This window comes from Cynoglossus semilaevis, chromosome 7, assembly GCF_000523025.1.
Source record: "Cynoglossus semilaevis isolate Cse_v1.0 chromosome 7, Cse_v1.0, whole genome shotgun sequence".
NCBI lineage: Eukaryota > Metazoa > Chordata > Actinopteri > Pleuronectiformes > Cynoglossidae > Cynoglossus > Cynoglossus semilaevis.
In genome coordinates this window covers 6,214,257-6,228,583 of record NC_024313.1, presented here as the reverse complement: position 1 = coordinate 6,228,583, position 14,327 = coordinate 6,214,257, and the positions used below count along the sequence as shown (strand labels likewise).

Below are 14,327 nucleotides of genomic sequence, written 5' to 3'. Positions count from 1 at the left end.
GGTGGTGCTACAGGTTCCCATGGTAGAGGCTCTACACCAGGGTCAGGTGAGGAGGTCAACGGGTCAGAACTGCACAACGCACTGACATCACAGAAATTAGAGGCTTTGAGCTGTGAAGACAATGCAGTGTGTACAGAAACACATTTCCACTTGTATGATATAATGTTAATTGTTGCTGTTTTAAGTTTTATTTTCATGATTCAGTATCTGGGTTAGATTTTATATTTTTTATTTTGCACCAATCAAACCGTTTTCCAGGTCAAATCAGGTCATTTAAGGTCACCTTTGGTCAAGTCCTGGATCTACACTGCCTCATCTGTGCAGTAAGGACTTCTGTGCTAACTTTTAGCCAATTTTTGACAGAAAGTTTGCTTTATCGTTCTCTCACAGGATGAATGTACTTAAAAAAATAATAATTTGACTTGACTAAACTAAAATTCAACAAAGTTCTTGTTAAGCTTTTAGCTATTTATGTTTTAGCATTTTATTGTTTTTGGCATAAATATCTTGAGGGAAATAATCATTCAAACAATCAGTTTCCCCTTTTTTCTTCCTTATTTAGATATTTCAAAAAATCTGACCAGTTCAATCTTTAGCTTTTCTACTCTGGCTAGCTTTTAGCTACTTTTTTTTTTTTTTTTTTAGCATTTTATTATTTTTCTCATAAATATCTTAAGGGAAATAATCACGCTAGTGCCCTTGGATTATTGGCTGTGTTTATTGTTTTTCTCATAAATATCTTGAGGGAAATAATCATGTTAGTGCCCTTGGATTATTGGCTGTGTTTCGTTAGTGCCCTTGGATTATTGGCTGTTTTTAAGATAATTTCCCTTTATTATTTTTAGTAATTTTTGACTAGCCATCAATTCAATCCTGGATATTTTAAAAAAAATTGTGAATTTTTGACATTTAGGGAGGTTTTGTTGCTCTACCAACCTCCCCCTGTCAGTGACACACTCCAGATCAACATGTGCTCAGTTAGCACCTTCCACATGACACGGTTTTTCCACACTGAAGGCGCTAAAGCGCAGGAAATGCTGCGTTTATGGCTTTGCACTTATCCCTGGGAACAGCAGGCAGATGGAGTTTAAGAAAGTTGACTCTTAAAGTTAAAAATAAATTAATGAAATGAAATCAAAGTTTTTCACTTCACTCCAGACACCAAAAATTTAAAAAAAGTTTTTCACTTCACTCCAGACACCAAACGGACCCAAAACAAGGAAATATATTTTACGTATTTTATTGCAGAGCTCAGCAAAATACAAAATAGAGGTAGAAATGTGAGGTTAATAACTTAAACATTTACATTCTTCTTTGGTGTAGAAATAAAAACAAATAATCTATATACACATATTTACAGAAATTAATAAATTAAGACAAATATTTTAGATTTTAAATGGCTACAACAGTCCGCAGTCAGTCTTCACTGACAGTCCATGTCCATGTCCTTGTCCATGTCCTCCTCTTCCTCATCATCACTCTCCTCATCACTGCTGCCCTCTTCGTACGGGCAGATGGTCGCTTGGACCGGGTAGTTACGGAGGAGAATCTCGGCGTCCTGGTACAGGTAATCGAAGCATTTGGACTTGGGCCAGTACAGCCTATAAAAAGAGAGGAAAACAGCGATGAGTACGAGGTCATCACAGCTGGACATCGTGTGTTCTTTCATGGTAAATAATAAAGCAGACTTACTTCACTGGGTGAGAGATTTGGAGCGTTTTTGAAAACTTGGCGTCAGAAAAGTCACCTTGAAGTGAAGGAATCTGGAAATTTCAGAGAGAAGGAAGTTGTTAGATTTTTTTTTAAACTCAGATTTTTAAAAACCTTCAAATGCCCAGAGCAGTCGTGTAAACCCACCTGATGTGAATCACTTCTCTTCTCCTCTTCCACGGTCCACGGTCTCCACAGACGACGCTGCTGCGTAACCGCCTTGTTTCCAGTAAAAACAGAGGATAATCCGTTCGCAGTTAGAGTTTCCATGATTCCTGGTGGAAGTTAGTTTTCCTGCTGTCAGTCAGTACAGTCCCAGAGAGGATGTGTGGCTGCAGAGGAGGAAACATCTCTATTTATACCAGAGCCCAGTCCGGGAGGGGGGCTGTGGTGCCAAATTGCGCCTGGACACGTCTCCAAGTGTCGCCATGCGCCACGATGGTGAGGTGCAAAGTCACACGTCGGCAAACTTCGAGCATTTGGTCACTTTACTCCTTCATTTTGGATATACAGAAAACTTCATACAAGAAAATGATTTTGCTACGAATTAATGTCAAATGGCCTTTAAATATCACGTGTTTCTAATTTTGGATTAATAATAATAATAAATATATATCATACATAACGAATATTGAGCCCTAAAGATCCAGAAAATATGTTTGTCTTTGTCCCCAGATATATTATAAATATAGATATATTATTAAACTAACTTCAACTTAAATATTAAGATGCTGCCTTTTGTATATTCATGCTTTATTGTGTCCATCAGAAATAAATACAATAATAACAACAGTGGTTGAACTCTAGCCCCCTCCCCTTCAGTAACTCTCTGTCTCCAACCATTTGGACTCAAGGTGTGAAGAAACACGTGCCCTGATGCCTGTGCCCGCTGGGTCGTGTTGACGAAGGAGGCTCGTGTTCTTCGTGGGGGTGTGGGGAGGGGTCGACACGCGTCAGTCCCTTTATTTATCCAACACCAGGGGTCGGGGAGAGGGGATGGGGGCACAGATTGCATTTGAAAGATGGCAATGACGAATGAAAACCATAAATAGAAAGTATACTTAATTATTAAATAAATTAAAATAAAATCAAATAACAACAAAACTGCAGATCCTAAAGCGCCTCAAACGCAACATAAACTGTTGCAATTAAAACAGAAGAAGAAGAAACGGAAGAAATTTACCAAAAAGAAGAGAAATACAAAGACAAAGTCCAAAAGTTTGTCATCTGGGTAACACGACTTTAACTGAAGAAAAAGGTTTGTCTTTTCTCACGCTTTTCCTGTAGGGGGCAGTGTGGATCTTTATGCTGCTCTATAATAGCACAGGGAATAGTGTTATACTCGATGTGCCAATACTGTAAAACCTTTTGATTTTATTATTTATATCCAGTGTAGAATTCATGGTGAAATATAGAATAATCATAAACAGGAGTGAGATTCAAAAAATGAATGTGATGATAAAACATTATTAAAGTATTTGTTTTAAAAGAAACATAACAGTGTACCTTCATGTTCTTTACATACAGGACACTGTAAATACGCATAATAATACATCGTACACACAAATGTAAGTGGGAACCACTGTAAGGGAGCGTCATCAAGTGACACTTTTTTTTTCAAATACATTGGCTGGAAAACAAATATACCAAATCTAATTTCCACGATCAAATGTGAATTAAAAATTCATTTAGATTTGGAGAAACTTGACAAATGACTCCTCAGGAACCAAATAAATCCCTGACTTTACATCCTGCTAAAAATAAGTATAATAAACCTGCAGTGAATCAGTCCGTGTGGTTGAAAATGACGCCATGACTCATCAGCAGCTGTGATTGGTCTTTGTTCTCGTTCATTATCGTCTTCAGATTACAGTCACTTCCTGCCTTTTACATCCCTCACTTTACCTTCCTGCACATACTGTAATGGATGTGCTTGATGGTGCTGCGTCATCACTGAACAGCTAGAGGACAGCGGGCTGGGGGCTGCCTCACAGCTAAGAGGTTAGGAGTTTGATTCCAGCTCTTTGACTTTAGACAGGAAGTAAATCCTGGGGTTTTAGAGTCAACACCAAAACACAAAGCTGGACTTGCTGGAGTGTCTGATGGGTCAAATCCCATCTTTTTCTAAACGAACCCTTCCCTGAAACCACTTTCACTTCATCTTCAACATGTCCAGTTGTCTATTACTATTTAATTCCCCCTCTTCTGCTCAAGTGATTGTCTCTTCTCTGAATCTTGAAGTCATGTCACACAATTCTCTCTCCATGGCAACACAGGCAAGAAAAAACAAACAAACAAACAAAAAAACAGTTTCAACACCCCCCCCTCCCGACCCCCTCTGTTATCACACTCCTGCAGCTTTCCACAAACATACTGCAGTTGGATGCCACTCAGTTTCCCAAATGAAACATTTTCGTCTACTTAATGAGTATCTTATCAATCTTTATTTCCATTATGGAAGATACTGTAACAGCAGTTTCTATTTTAAATACATTTGAACTACTTTATTGCACAACCTTCGACTATTCCCGTCCTCATCTATCTCTAGCCGACTACAACCAAGGCTTTAAGTGTTGTGTAATTGTTTTAATCTAACATAATCTCTTTATAAACTCTCTGGGACTTTTTTACTGATGTAACAAATCAGGGAAAAGAAATAATCTGATTTTGATACAGATTTACAAAAACAGTGGATATTTCCCTGACCAATGACAGTGGATATTAAACAGTGGATATTTCCCTGACCAATGAGCTCGGCAGGTTAGGTTTAAATTGATCGTGTACTTTGTCATTTAGAAGCGGACACATCGAACGAACTGTTGTCATGCAGGATTATTTCTCCAATGTATTCCAGGGCACAGCAGCCTTGACCTCTGAGCAGCTGCATTGATGAGTAAGTATGAAGGTTATCTAACAGGAAACACAGTCGCAGGTAAGAGAAAAAGTCCAACTGATGAGGGTTTTTTTTTAATTTACATTTTAATTAAGGAAACAGCATCTTCTCAAAGGATTTATAATACAGTCATTTAGTCAAGGTGTTTGATACAGATGTTTAACACAGAAGCCTGAGGGATTTGTCAACCGTGTGTTTTGAGCCTCGGATCTTCAGGATATTAATAAACCTATTTTGGCTTGTTTTGTTTTCCGTCAGTATATCAGGAATGCATCAGTGTTTTTGATTCAACAAATATATGTTTTTGCTGCTGCTTCTGTGAGCGAGTCCTGACTTACCTATGACTCCAGTTGGTACGATTCACAGAAGTTCAGTCAGAGTGAGTCACATCGTGGTTTAATAGAAGTTTGGAGTGTTCCCTTGGTAACCGTTTCCCGGTGGTGGGGGGAGATAAACATGATACAGAGGACAAATTAAAAGTAATGTCACAAAATGCTTGACCAGTACTACTTGACCTGAGCCATGAAATTGATAAATCTGAAATGGACAGCCCTGTGCAGAGGGTCACTCAGATCATTTACGGAAAACGGATGGGAGGAAAACATGGTCTCAATCATTTTTAAAAATAATATCATTAACTTGAGGCGCGGGTGTCGTGGAACAAGGTTAGCCAGTGTTCTGTGTGTTGTGTTAGATGTTGCTCCAACAAATGTTTTCTCTCATTTAATAAGGAGTATTTAATAAAATCAATGCCCTGAAACAAACTTCCTTCAGCTTTTCTTTTTTTTAAATGATACTACGGCACCAACACAAATACCACAATGTGACACAAACATGAGCTGGAGTGAAAAATTATAGTAATATTATCATAGAAAATGCTGTGCATCAACAGCATTAACATTAAAAAGCTGGATAACTAATAAAGCGACTAGTAAACTTGTAAAGGTCAACATTTCACAACACAATACACAGTAAATGCCAAATGTTCTCCAGTGTCTGTTATTAAATCCCTGCTGGGGTTTTTTCAGACCAGTCCTTAAACACCTTATCTCAACCTCTCCGCCTCTTTAATTAACAGTCACTGCAGTCAGGGACCGTGGAGGACAAAGACTTCAGGAGCAAAGGAAGGAAAAGATCAACAGACGAGCGCCTGCTCTTTTCCTCCCTCTGCATTAATATCAACCTTGCTTCTGGTGTGGGATGATAAACCCAGATCAGGAAAGGCTCCTCACCACGGAAAAATATCACAGCACATCTGAGAATCAATTTAGATAGCACGAGCCACGGGGGTAAAGTCTGTGGGGGGAAAACCAGGAGTCAAACGGTTTGTGTTTATGGAGAGAAACTCAGTGTTTTTTTTATCCTCACCTTCATCAACATGAACATGAAGCATAAGAGCGCGTGGAGATTAATACATGTTAAAATATGAACTCTTCTTCCCATGTGGCCTTGGTACTGGAAGCACCTAACTTTGAAGGGATATTTAAATATAGGGTAAAAAGAGACAGCCCTGGTTTCTGTTTGTCACCTCCAGATAAAATCCTTTCCCCCCTCGGTCCAAAGCAGCTGAACACTTACGTTCTTCAGACAGTTCTGCTCTGCTGGAAGGACTTCCTAGTATTATAATTTCTAAAAACCGACGAAAAAAACCCAAACAAATCCCATCCCTAGGCAGACGGCTGTGGAGTCTGACTGTGGATGTGTTCTGGAGTCGACCAGTGCAGCATCCAGCACCAGCAGCATCAGCTCCTCGCGGGTTCTTCGCAGCAGGTTTGAAAGCTAACTTCTGTTAATTCTTGATTCACAGTTTGAAGACAGTCAGTGAAAGGTCGCGCTCAGCATCACATATTGACGACAGCCAACGTGCAGGACAGAGGTTTTTGCCTGTTAGAGTAAAACTCAATACTACTGTCTTCCATGGGTCAAATCCTGAAACCTGGGATTAATAATGTGAAGCAGGAGTCATCGACATTCTGCAGGGCTGAGGACGCCCAAACTGACTTCAACTGGACCTGGTACCATGAATAACACAGAACCTTGTTATTTTGCGTTCAATACTAAGCCAAAAATATTGTGACTGATACAAATTCAGAACACCACTGCAGTAGCCAAGATCACCTGTCACCTGCATGACTCTCTGGCACACAAGCCAATCCAATTAATGGCTTTAATTGAAGTATAAATGTGAAATGACTAATGACGGCGCAGCTGCTATGCATAAATTGATGTGTTGTTTTGAGCCATTAAAAATAAATGTGTTATTAAGTGCAATTAATTATGTAGAAAAGAGAATGGCTGGAAAACACTCAAATAATAATCATTAAAAAAAACACAACACCCTGCAGTTCCTCCACAGACCAGCAGGGCTTGTTCCAGCTCCTTGTTGAAGACCTCTTATGTCAAGCCATTACCCTGTTCCATTATCACATCAGTGGAAGCTCAGAGAGCGACTGTTTCCCCGGTTTTCTAACCTTCCTCGGAGCGACAGAACAGTTGGACTGAACTAATCCATTACATGCATATTTAAAACTAAATGATTGCGTAATGTGTGCTCTGTCAGTCTAACCAGCGGTGAATACTGAATGCAAATTACAGTCAGTATCGAAACACACACTCATACACACATACTGGCTGCCAGAGACAAACCTGCAGAGGCTTGAAGCCACCAATCAAGACAAATCCTATTGGTGGATGAACATCAGCCAGAAAAAAAAAATATTTTAGAGAATGAAATAATATAAACTTTTGGCCAGCAGCCAGAATGATGATGCGTTACAACATTAAACTGGAGAACTTGTTTCATTTCGCCAAAACCTTTTTATTGGGTTTTCACTGAAGCAGTGGTTTTCAAAGTAGGGTACGCCTACAACTGGTGGCACTTGAGCCCCCTCTAGTGGTACACAGGGGAATCACATTCCCAACAGGGTTAGTAGGTCTTTGAGTTGTTTTATACACTGCTGTTCTACAGTATATTCACACTGGTTCTGTTTGTGACGGTGATGGTGGGTCTGAAGTACTTATTTATTTTATTTTATTTTAGGTGCTGTGCTCCTGATATGGTGTTCGATGCGTCCTCACAGAAGAACAAAGCAACACTTTGAAGGAGAGCGGAGGATCCCTGAGGCTCGTGTCTGGCCTGTGCCAATTAGTTATGCATTATTGATCTGAAGAATCTTCAGGGCAAAAACTATGGACTGTGGAGAGCCTTTCAGGAACCCAGACTTCAAACTCATCTCCTCCTTAATTAAGGCCAGTGCAGAGTCACAGTGACGTAAAACGTCTAACTGGATCAATTCTTCTTCATCTGTTTTTTTTATTTATTATTATTATTATTCTGTGGCGTGTTTCAGGCGAGTTTCTGGTACAGACGCTCTGTGTCGGGTCGGCTGCACATTTTCGATGCAACCAAGAAACTGGTACAGACCCTCTGTGTCGGGTCGGCTGCACATTTTCTCCAAATCTTACCTTTCACATCTATAGTGTAAATGCTCCTCACTCTAAGTACTGTATACTGGGCCCTGCAGGAGTGACGGTGTTATCACACTGTACACATTTTTCACCGGCCGTGGCCTGAATTGAATTTTATACCTTATTTATAACACAGTTCCAATTTAATAGAGTCATTTTTCATCTAAAACTCAAAAAGTTTTTTGTCATAAAACTATGAAATAACTAGTATATATATATATATATATTTATATATATATACTGTATATATATATATATATATGCAATATATTCCTGTAAACTTACAACTTGTTTGACATTAAAGTTATAACATTTGATAAACATTTTGTCATCATATTTTCGGTGCTACCTAATCAATTTATCACGATTAATCGATGAAAATCGTGGTAAATATGTATGTTCGTATGTTCCTCTGAGTAAACTGAAGTAAAGAAGTCTTAATTATCTTTTTTGTCACGTGGTCAGGGTACGAGCCTCCATCCACTGGAGGCTCGGTCATAGCCAGCGTGTGTGGAGCGCACGTCTCAGTCTCGGTGCAGATGAATGGAGACGGTGACGCGCACTGAACATCGCCAACTCACTGACTTTTCATCATTTAAAGCCGGAACCGGAGGGAGTAAAGCCATCGATCATCCTGCTCCTCATCACCCTTTTTTAAATTCCGAGGCTCAGCAGGGAGAACGCGGGCAGGAACATCCAAGAATTCCATCCAGTGATTTCCACATTTGCGCACAGGAAACACGCGTCGTTGGAGGGAATTACGGGTTGGATTTTTTTTTAAAAGAACTTAATGCGCCATCTGCAGCCTGGAGTAGTTTTGTCTCAACAGAAATGTGTTCCCCGGGGTTGATGTAAACTGCTGTAGCGAGGCATATACATTCGAAATGTCCGACCTTCACAACCGGAGCCAAACCAGCGCACGACGCGGCGATTACGTGTGGCAGTACGAATATTACGATGACGAGGAGCCCGTGTCTTTTGAGGGTCTGAAAGCGCACAGATGTAAGCAGATAAATCCGTAGTGACTCTGTGTGTGTGGTGTTTTGTTATGGTACCTATTTAAGAACACTCCTGATGACTCACTGATAGTTTTTCTAGGACCTTGTGAGAATCAGATTCTGGTCCTGCTGAGGAGTGGGACCTCAGTCACTATAGGTTCTGGTACGAGTTCAAGTAAATATGTATTTAGGACAAATGTTGGTGTTTGTATTTTATACAATTATGGACACAGGGGCCCACACAGTGGAAGAGTGGTCAGTGCGCTTGCCTTACAGCATGAATATCCATGGTACGATCCCTGAGTGAATGAGCTGTTTGTCTATTTATATGAATAGGATTGTAGCATGGTATGATCCCTGAGTGAATGAGCTGTTGTCTATTTATATGAATAGGATTGTAGACTGGGGTCTTAAAATGGAACAGTGACATAAACTGAAAATACATGAAAATATATCATTTACATATAAAATAATTCAAGCCTCATTATTTCTGTAAACCAAATTTTTTCAGGCTTTATGTGAGAATGCTCCGTATGGCCTCACCTACTTTATCTTTACCTTTATTTTACAAGGATGACCACAACCATCCACAGGGACCTCCACAGGGGGGCGCCACTTGCGATAATATGAATACATGGATTTTACCTCACAGTCTCCAGGTTCAGATAGGGGTGCATCAGGAAGGGTGTAGAAACTCAGACTTCAGACCACCTTGGCAACCCCTGATAAAAAAGAGAGAGAGGTCAAAGGTGATTCTTCTTCTTCTTCTTCCTTAAGGTTAGAAAACAAAGTCCTGTGTCATCTGTATGATCGTAGATCCGGGCAGAGAACAACTGTGTGCATAAGTCATGTCTAATTCTAATTTTACACTCATTTATTATTGAACCCTCACACTCCACTCCATTGATTCCGTGTGTTATATTTATTCTGTTGCTAATTTCTATTTTTAATACAGTTTTTCTCCAAGTCTCCAACATATACTGAACTTTCTCCAGTGCATTAAGGAGCACGGTGTCCGTGAAGTGATGCAGCGCTGCAGGCAGTGATGTGTGGTGTCATGAGGGACATCACAGACAGAACGGCCTCTAACCTCAGGAATAACAAGCACTGTTGGGCTGTCTGTACATTGATGGACTATTTATTCTGCAGCAGCATTTACTCAGAGTGTCAGTGTGTAAAGGATGGTTCAATGTGTTTTACTGTCAGACCAGACACCAGACTAGAAAATAACCACAATCACAATTCAAGATTTTAAAAGTAACATTGCAACAGTGTTTCCAGTTACGTCCAGGACATGAGTCAAACAAAAATCACTCAGAATTATTTACATACACTGATCCAAAGTATCTTTTATAAGGAAACGCTAAAACCAAAACCTACCAGAACAAGATGAAAATATATGCACATGTGTAAAAGTGAACTATAACACACCACTGCACACGCAACGGAATGTGACCTCTGCATTTTACCCATCACCTAAGTCAGCAGGGGGCAGCACCTTAATCACCCGGTGGTAACTTGTCAGCTGGTGGAGTCGAAACTGAAACCTTCCAGCCCCAAGTCTGCTTCCTTAACCACCAAGTCACCACTGCAGTACATGCAGCCCCTTATTTTTGTTTTGCACAACTCATGTTTGAATGACAATGACATGATGTAACTCATAATGCCCCCCCCCCCCGACCCCTCCAAGTTAATGATGTTTTGGCGTCATTAGTCGGCCTTTGGAACACTGCTGCTCTGTTGTTATTACAAACAAAGAGCTGTAATGAGTGACCACAAAAAAAGCTTCTAGGAGTTCACAGTGAGGAATGCTGTAGAATAACAGAAGAAACGTGTCACAGGTTCTTTAAGACGCCTTGACATCTGGTCTTTGAAATGCCCTGGTCCTGTATAATTTACCCTGCTAATTATAATACCCTTTGGTTAAGGCTCAATCTACAGTCATATCACAGACTAAGTCAGGGTCCTAGGACTTCCAACCCCTAAATTTAATTTTTACTTTGTGCTGCAATTGTCCCCACCCCCTCCCCAGCTCTGAAACTGTGTCGTAGTCAAGTCAGAAAAGAAAGGTTTTTGCTGACTGGGCCGAGTCTAAAGTGGTTTAAAAGTGGAGTAAAGTCTTCACTCTTTAAGATCCAAGTCTGAGAAACAGGGGATAATATTGTACTGTTTTACCTTTTATACAAATAAAAATGGATATCCCAGATAAGAGGGCAACCCGGATCTTCTTCCAATCAAAATTTTAGGATCTAACCTCAGTCAGATGATTGGAATTTTTCCAGAGACCTTTATTTTCTTACATGTTATTAATGCTTCCTTTTATATATATATATTTCAGACTCTATCGTCATCGGCTTTTGGGTGGGACTGGCTGTGTTTGTTATCTTCATGTTCTTCGTCCTCACGCTGCTCACCAAGACAGGAGCTCCACATCAAGAGTGAGTAACAACAGGAAGAAGCTGGAGCTCCCGTTTTCCCGTTTTCCCGTTTCCGTGTATGAAGCACTGTGGCGAGCATTAGCAAATTAACAGAAACAGGAGCAGGGGGGAAACAAAACGTGATAATTGAGCAGTTGTGATAAACTGAGTAAATACATGGAGGTTAAAGTAGAAATGGTTGACAATAACAAGCAACATTATGTATCATTAAATAGCATGAGGTAAAAAAAATATAGGGCAAAAACATGTTAATTGCACCCTTCCTATTTTCCCTCATCTTGTGAACACCAGTAATAACAGACTGTACTCAATGATGCTTACAGTGATTATTTTTACTCTCGTCCTGCTCCTTATCACTGCATCAATCACAGTAGACTTTTTTAAAATTTCATTACAACAGAAATTCAGACTCGGCTGAAAAACGTCAACAACCTGGCAGCTGCATGGTCGACTTCACCGTGTCACAGCAAAGAAATGAAAAAGCCTTCTCTCGACCACTGCTGATGGGACCCCACTCGTATTTTCATTTCTACATCAAAGAGGAGGATCAGGCTGAGGGGACGCAGCGAAACACAGGAGCCACAGGAGTGGGGAAGACCCACAAAGATGGAGGAGCCCAGCAGGGAACCTGCAGCCAAAACGGAGGCACCAGCTACTCTGGGATGGATGACATAGAGGAGGATGTCGAGGCAGCTGGAGGACACCCATCTCTGAAGGAAATAATGGATGAGAGTAAGACAGACAGAGAGTGTGCCTCCCTGTCTCCTTTCAACATCCCGAACTATGTGAACATGGAGCCTAATTCAACGGGGGCTGATGATACGGAGGACGAATCATCCATCGTTCTGGAGCGCCAGTCTTACCCCAGGGACGTGTGCTGTGACATTCACTAATGCACTTTTTACAAAGCCATGAATACAATGTTATAATCATATCTTTTACTTTTCTTCCTCAAAGAAAAAAACTACCACACAGAGGCATATGATTAAATTCTACTGCGAGGAAATCCATTTACTTTCTATGAACCTTCAACTCTATTTCCCTTGTCACTGTCTCTGTGTGATGTCTTTTCAACCTTTTCAGTATGAAACAGAAAGCAACGGAACAAAAGGCAAGGCTAACCACTGTCTATTTTAAGCAGCTGTGTTGTGAAATACTATTTCATCCCATAGACTAACAGTTCCATAGTGTAGCGGTTAGCATGCCTGCCTCGGAAGCAGCGAGCAGAGTGTCCTGGGTTTGATTCCCAGGGGAACCACACGCTTGGTTCCTGCTTGGGGCAGCCTGTTAACAGCATATCTGCAAGAATTTCCCAAATATGGGATCAACATGGTTCAAATGTACTAATTAATTTAATTGAGTTGCCTGTAGTGCAGCATATTTCAGTGTCTCTGGGTCGAAATGAGTCTGTGAGAATCAGAGAAAAGTCATGGCAGAGAAACATATGTTAGAGATATGTCACCACTGTCTGTTTTTTTTATTCACCTCTGGAATCTTGACATTTTCTTTTCAACATGACCCAATGCAAAATCAGTTTTGAGACTGCCCTAGTGAGGGAAAAGTCGGGTTTGATTGTATTAATGTGCTTCGATGCTTTTCTAATTGATATTCTGTAAATAATTTGTGTTGACAAAGTAGTTCTGAGAGTCCTGTTGCTGCTTTATCAATTACTGCCATTACACTTAAGAACTCTCAGTCAGGTGTAACACAATTCTAGACAAACATTTTTTTGTCAATTTGGGATGACTGTATGCCAAAAAACAAACAACAACTGGACAACAACACACTGGAAACACAGAGCAGTTCTCTGTAAACATCCACTGAACTGTGCTCACTGTTGTTACTTCATAACAGCTTCTGTACAAATGTTCTGTCCTCTTTTGAAGGTTTTAGATGTGAAAATAAATTGAAAAAGTTGAGTAGCAGAATGTTTGTTGAAGGACTGAAGCCAGACTGAACAAACAGAATTGGTTTGACAGATTTTGCATTTAATGCTACGTCTTGATACCGGTGGTTTTCTACTTCAGAATCAGCAGAACAGATACATTCACAGGTAAGAAGGACGGAAAAAAAAGAGGTAAAACTAGCTGTGAATTGTATTCAGATTTAAAAGAGCACACAGGTGGAAGACGCACATGAAGGAATCACTGGCTTGACTTTACCAAACTCTGATTATAAAGTTAAATACATTTTTTTAGTTTCTCCATGGAGAGAGGAAACATCCTGGGGCTTTAGCATTGAGCCTGGACAGAAGGGGGCAGCAAAGAAAAAGCCTTAAAACAGCCAGACTGAAGCGTTTTAACATGTTAACAAGAAAGGATCACAAGCCAAAAAGGTTTGGGAACAACTGACTTAAACATCTTGAATTACTGCCACTTTATCGGATTAAAAATATAAGCTCGGCTTTTCAGCGATTTCAGAAATGATCTGCATCTCCTCAAACCCAACGTTTATTAACGTTGATTATTATATTTAGAAAATACCGGTTTTAACGTACATCAGCAGTGAAGAAAATGTGGCGAGTGAATGTGAGCGCCTACAGTTTAACAATTCATAAAATGACACAACATCCACCACTACACACTTAACCACATTACACGGCTCAGCTAATTTATTAGCACAACAGGATGCAGATCAATACAAGCTGGGACTTTATACGCTTCACCTCACGTGCTGATTTACAGCGAATCAACACATCACTCAGTGTATGTTGATACATTCATTCTTTAAATGAAACTGTGTAACTGTATAAACAGTCTATGAAAACTGGAAACACTAGCACGCCAGAGTTATATCTCCCAGACATCTATGATTGCACAG

The 14,327-nt window shown here is 40.1% G+C and overlaps 2 protein-coding genes and 1 long non-coding RNA gene across 5 annotated transcripts in view; 1 reads left to right on the top strand and 2 right to left on the bottom strand.

The window, feature by feature from the left end:
* Positions 1 to 1,227: 1,227 nt before the first annotated feature.
* Positions 1,228 to 6,328, bottom strand: ripply2 (ripply transcriptional repressor 2). 3 transcript variants are annotated; one of them, XM_025056627.1, is made up of 4 exons: positions 4,942 to 6,328; positions 1,858 to 2,670; positions 1,693 to 1,763; positions 1,228 to 1,601 (listed from the first exon to the last, which is right to left on the bottom strand). In XM_025056627.1, exons 2-4 carry the CDS (start codon positions 1,978 to 1,980, stop codon positions 1,424 to 1,426), a joined length of 372 nt encoding a protein of 123 aa, XP_024912395.1. In that variant the 5' UTR covers positions 1,981 to 2,670; positions 4,942 to 6,328; the 3' UTR covers positions 1,228 to 1,423. The 3 variants fall into 3 exon arrangements, with proteins under 3 accessions (XP_024912395.1, XP_024912396.1, XP_008311302.1); XM_025056628.1 differs by having other exon boundaries at positions 1,858 to 2,204; XM_008313080.3 differs by having other exon boundaries at positions 1,858 to 2,042.
* A 1,675-nt stretch (positions 6,329 to 8,003) lies between these two features.
* Positions 8,004 to 14,308, top strand: LOC103380944 (melanocortin-2 receptor accessory protein 2A-like). Its single transcript, XM_008313090.3, has 3 exons — positions 8,004 to 9,073; positions 11,408 to 11,507; positions 11,908 to 14,308. The coding sequence occupies exons 1-3, from the start codon at positions 8,956 to 8,958 to the stop codon at positions 12,398 to 12,400; spliced, it is 711 nt and encodes a 236-aa protein (XP_008311312.1). The 5' UTR covers positions 8,004 to 8,955; the 3' UTR covers positions 12,401 to 14,308.
* The window catches only part of LOC107988785 (uncharacterized), a 10,026-nt gene continuing 5,128 nt past the window's right edge, over positions 9,430 to 14,327 (bottom strand). The window contains exon 4 of the long non-coding RNA XR_001760267.2: positions 9,430 to 9,791. This is a non-coding gene — a long non-coding RNA (uncharacterized LOC107988785). The remainder of the gene's footprint in view (positions 9,792 to 14,327) is intronic.

Excerpts from the sequence above, each read along its gene's own strand:
- ripply2 (XM_025056627.1), bottom strand. The coding sequence starts at position 1,980 with ATGGAAACTCTAACTGCGAACGGATTATCCTCTGTTTTTACTGGAAAC. Across the intron at positions 1,764-1,857 it reads AGAGAAGTGATTCACATCAG|ATTCCTTCACTTCAAGGTGA; the intron begins GTGGGTTTACAC and ends TGAAATTTCCAG. Across the intron at positions 1,602-1,692 it reads CAAATCTCTCACCCAGTGAA|GCTGTACTGGCCCAAGTCCA; the intron begins GTAAGTCTGCTT and ends CTCTTTTTATAG.
- LOC103380944 (XM_008313090.3), top strand. The coding sequence starts at position 8,956 with ATGTCCGACCTTCACAACCGGAGCCAAACCAGCGCACGACGCGGCGAT. Across the intron at positions 9,074-11,407 it reads GGGTCTGAAAGCGCACAGAT|ACTCTATCGTCATCGGCTTT; the intron begins GTAAGCAGATAA and ends TATATATTTCAG. Across the intron at positions 11,508-11,907 it reads ACAGGAGCTCCACATCAAGA|AAATTCAGACTCGGCTGAAA; the intron begins GTGAGTAACAAC and ends TCATTACAACAG.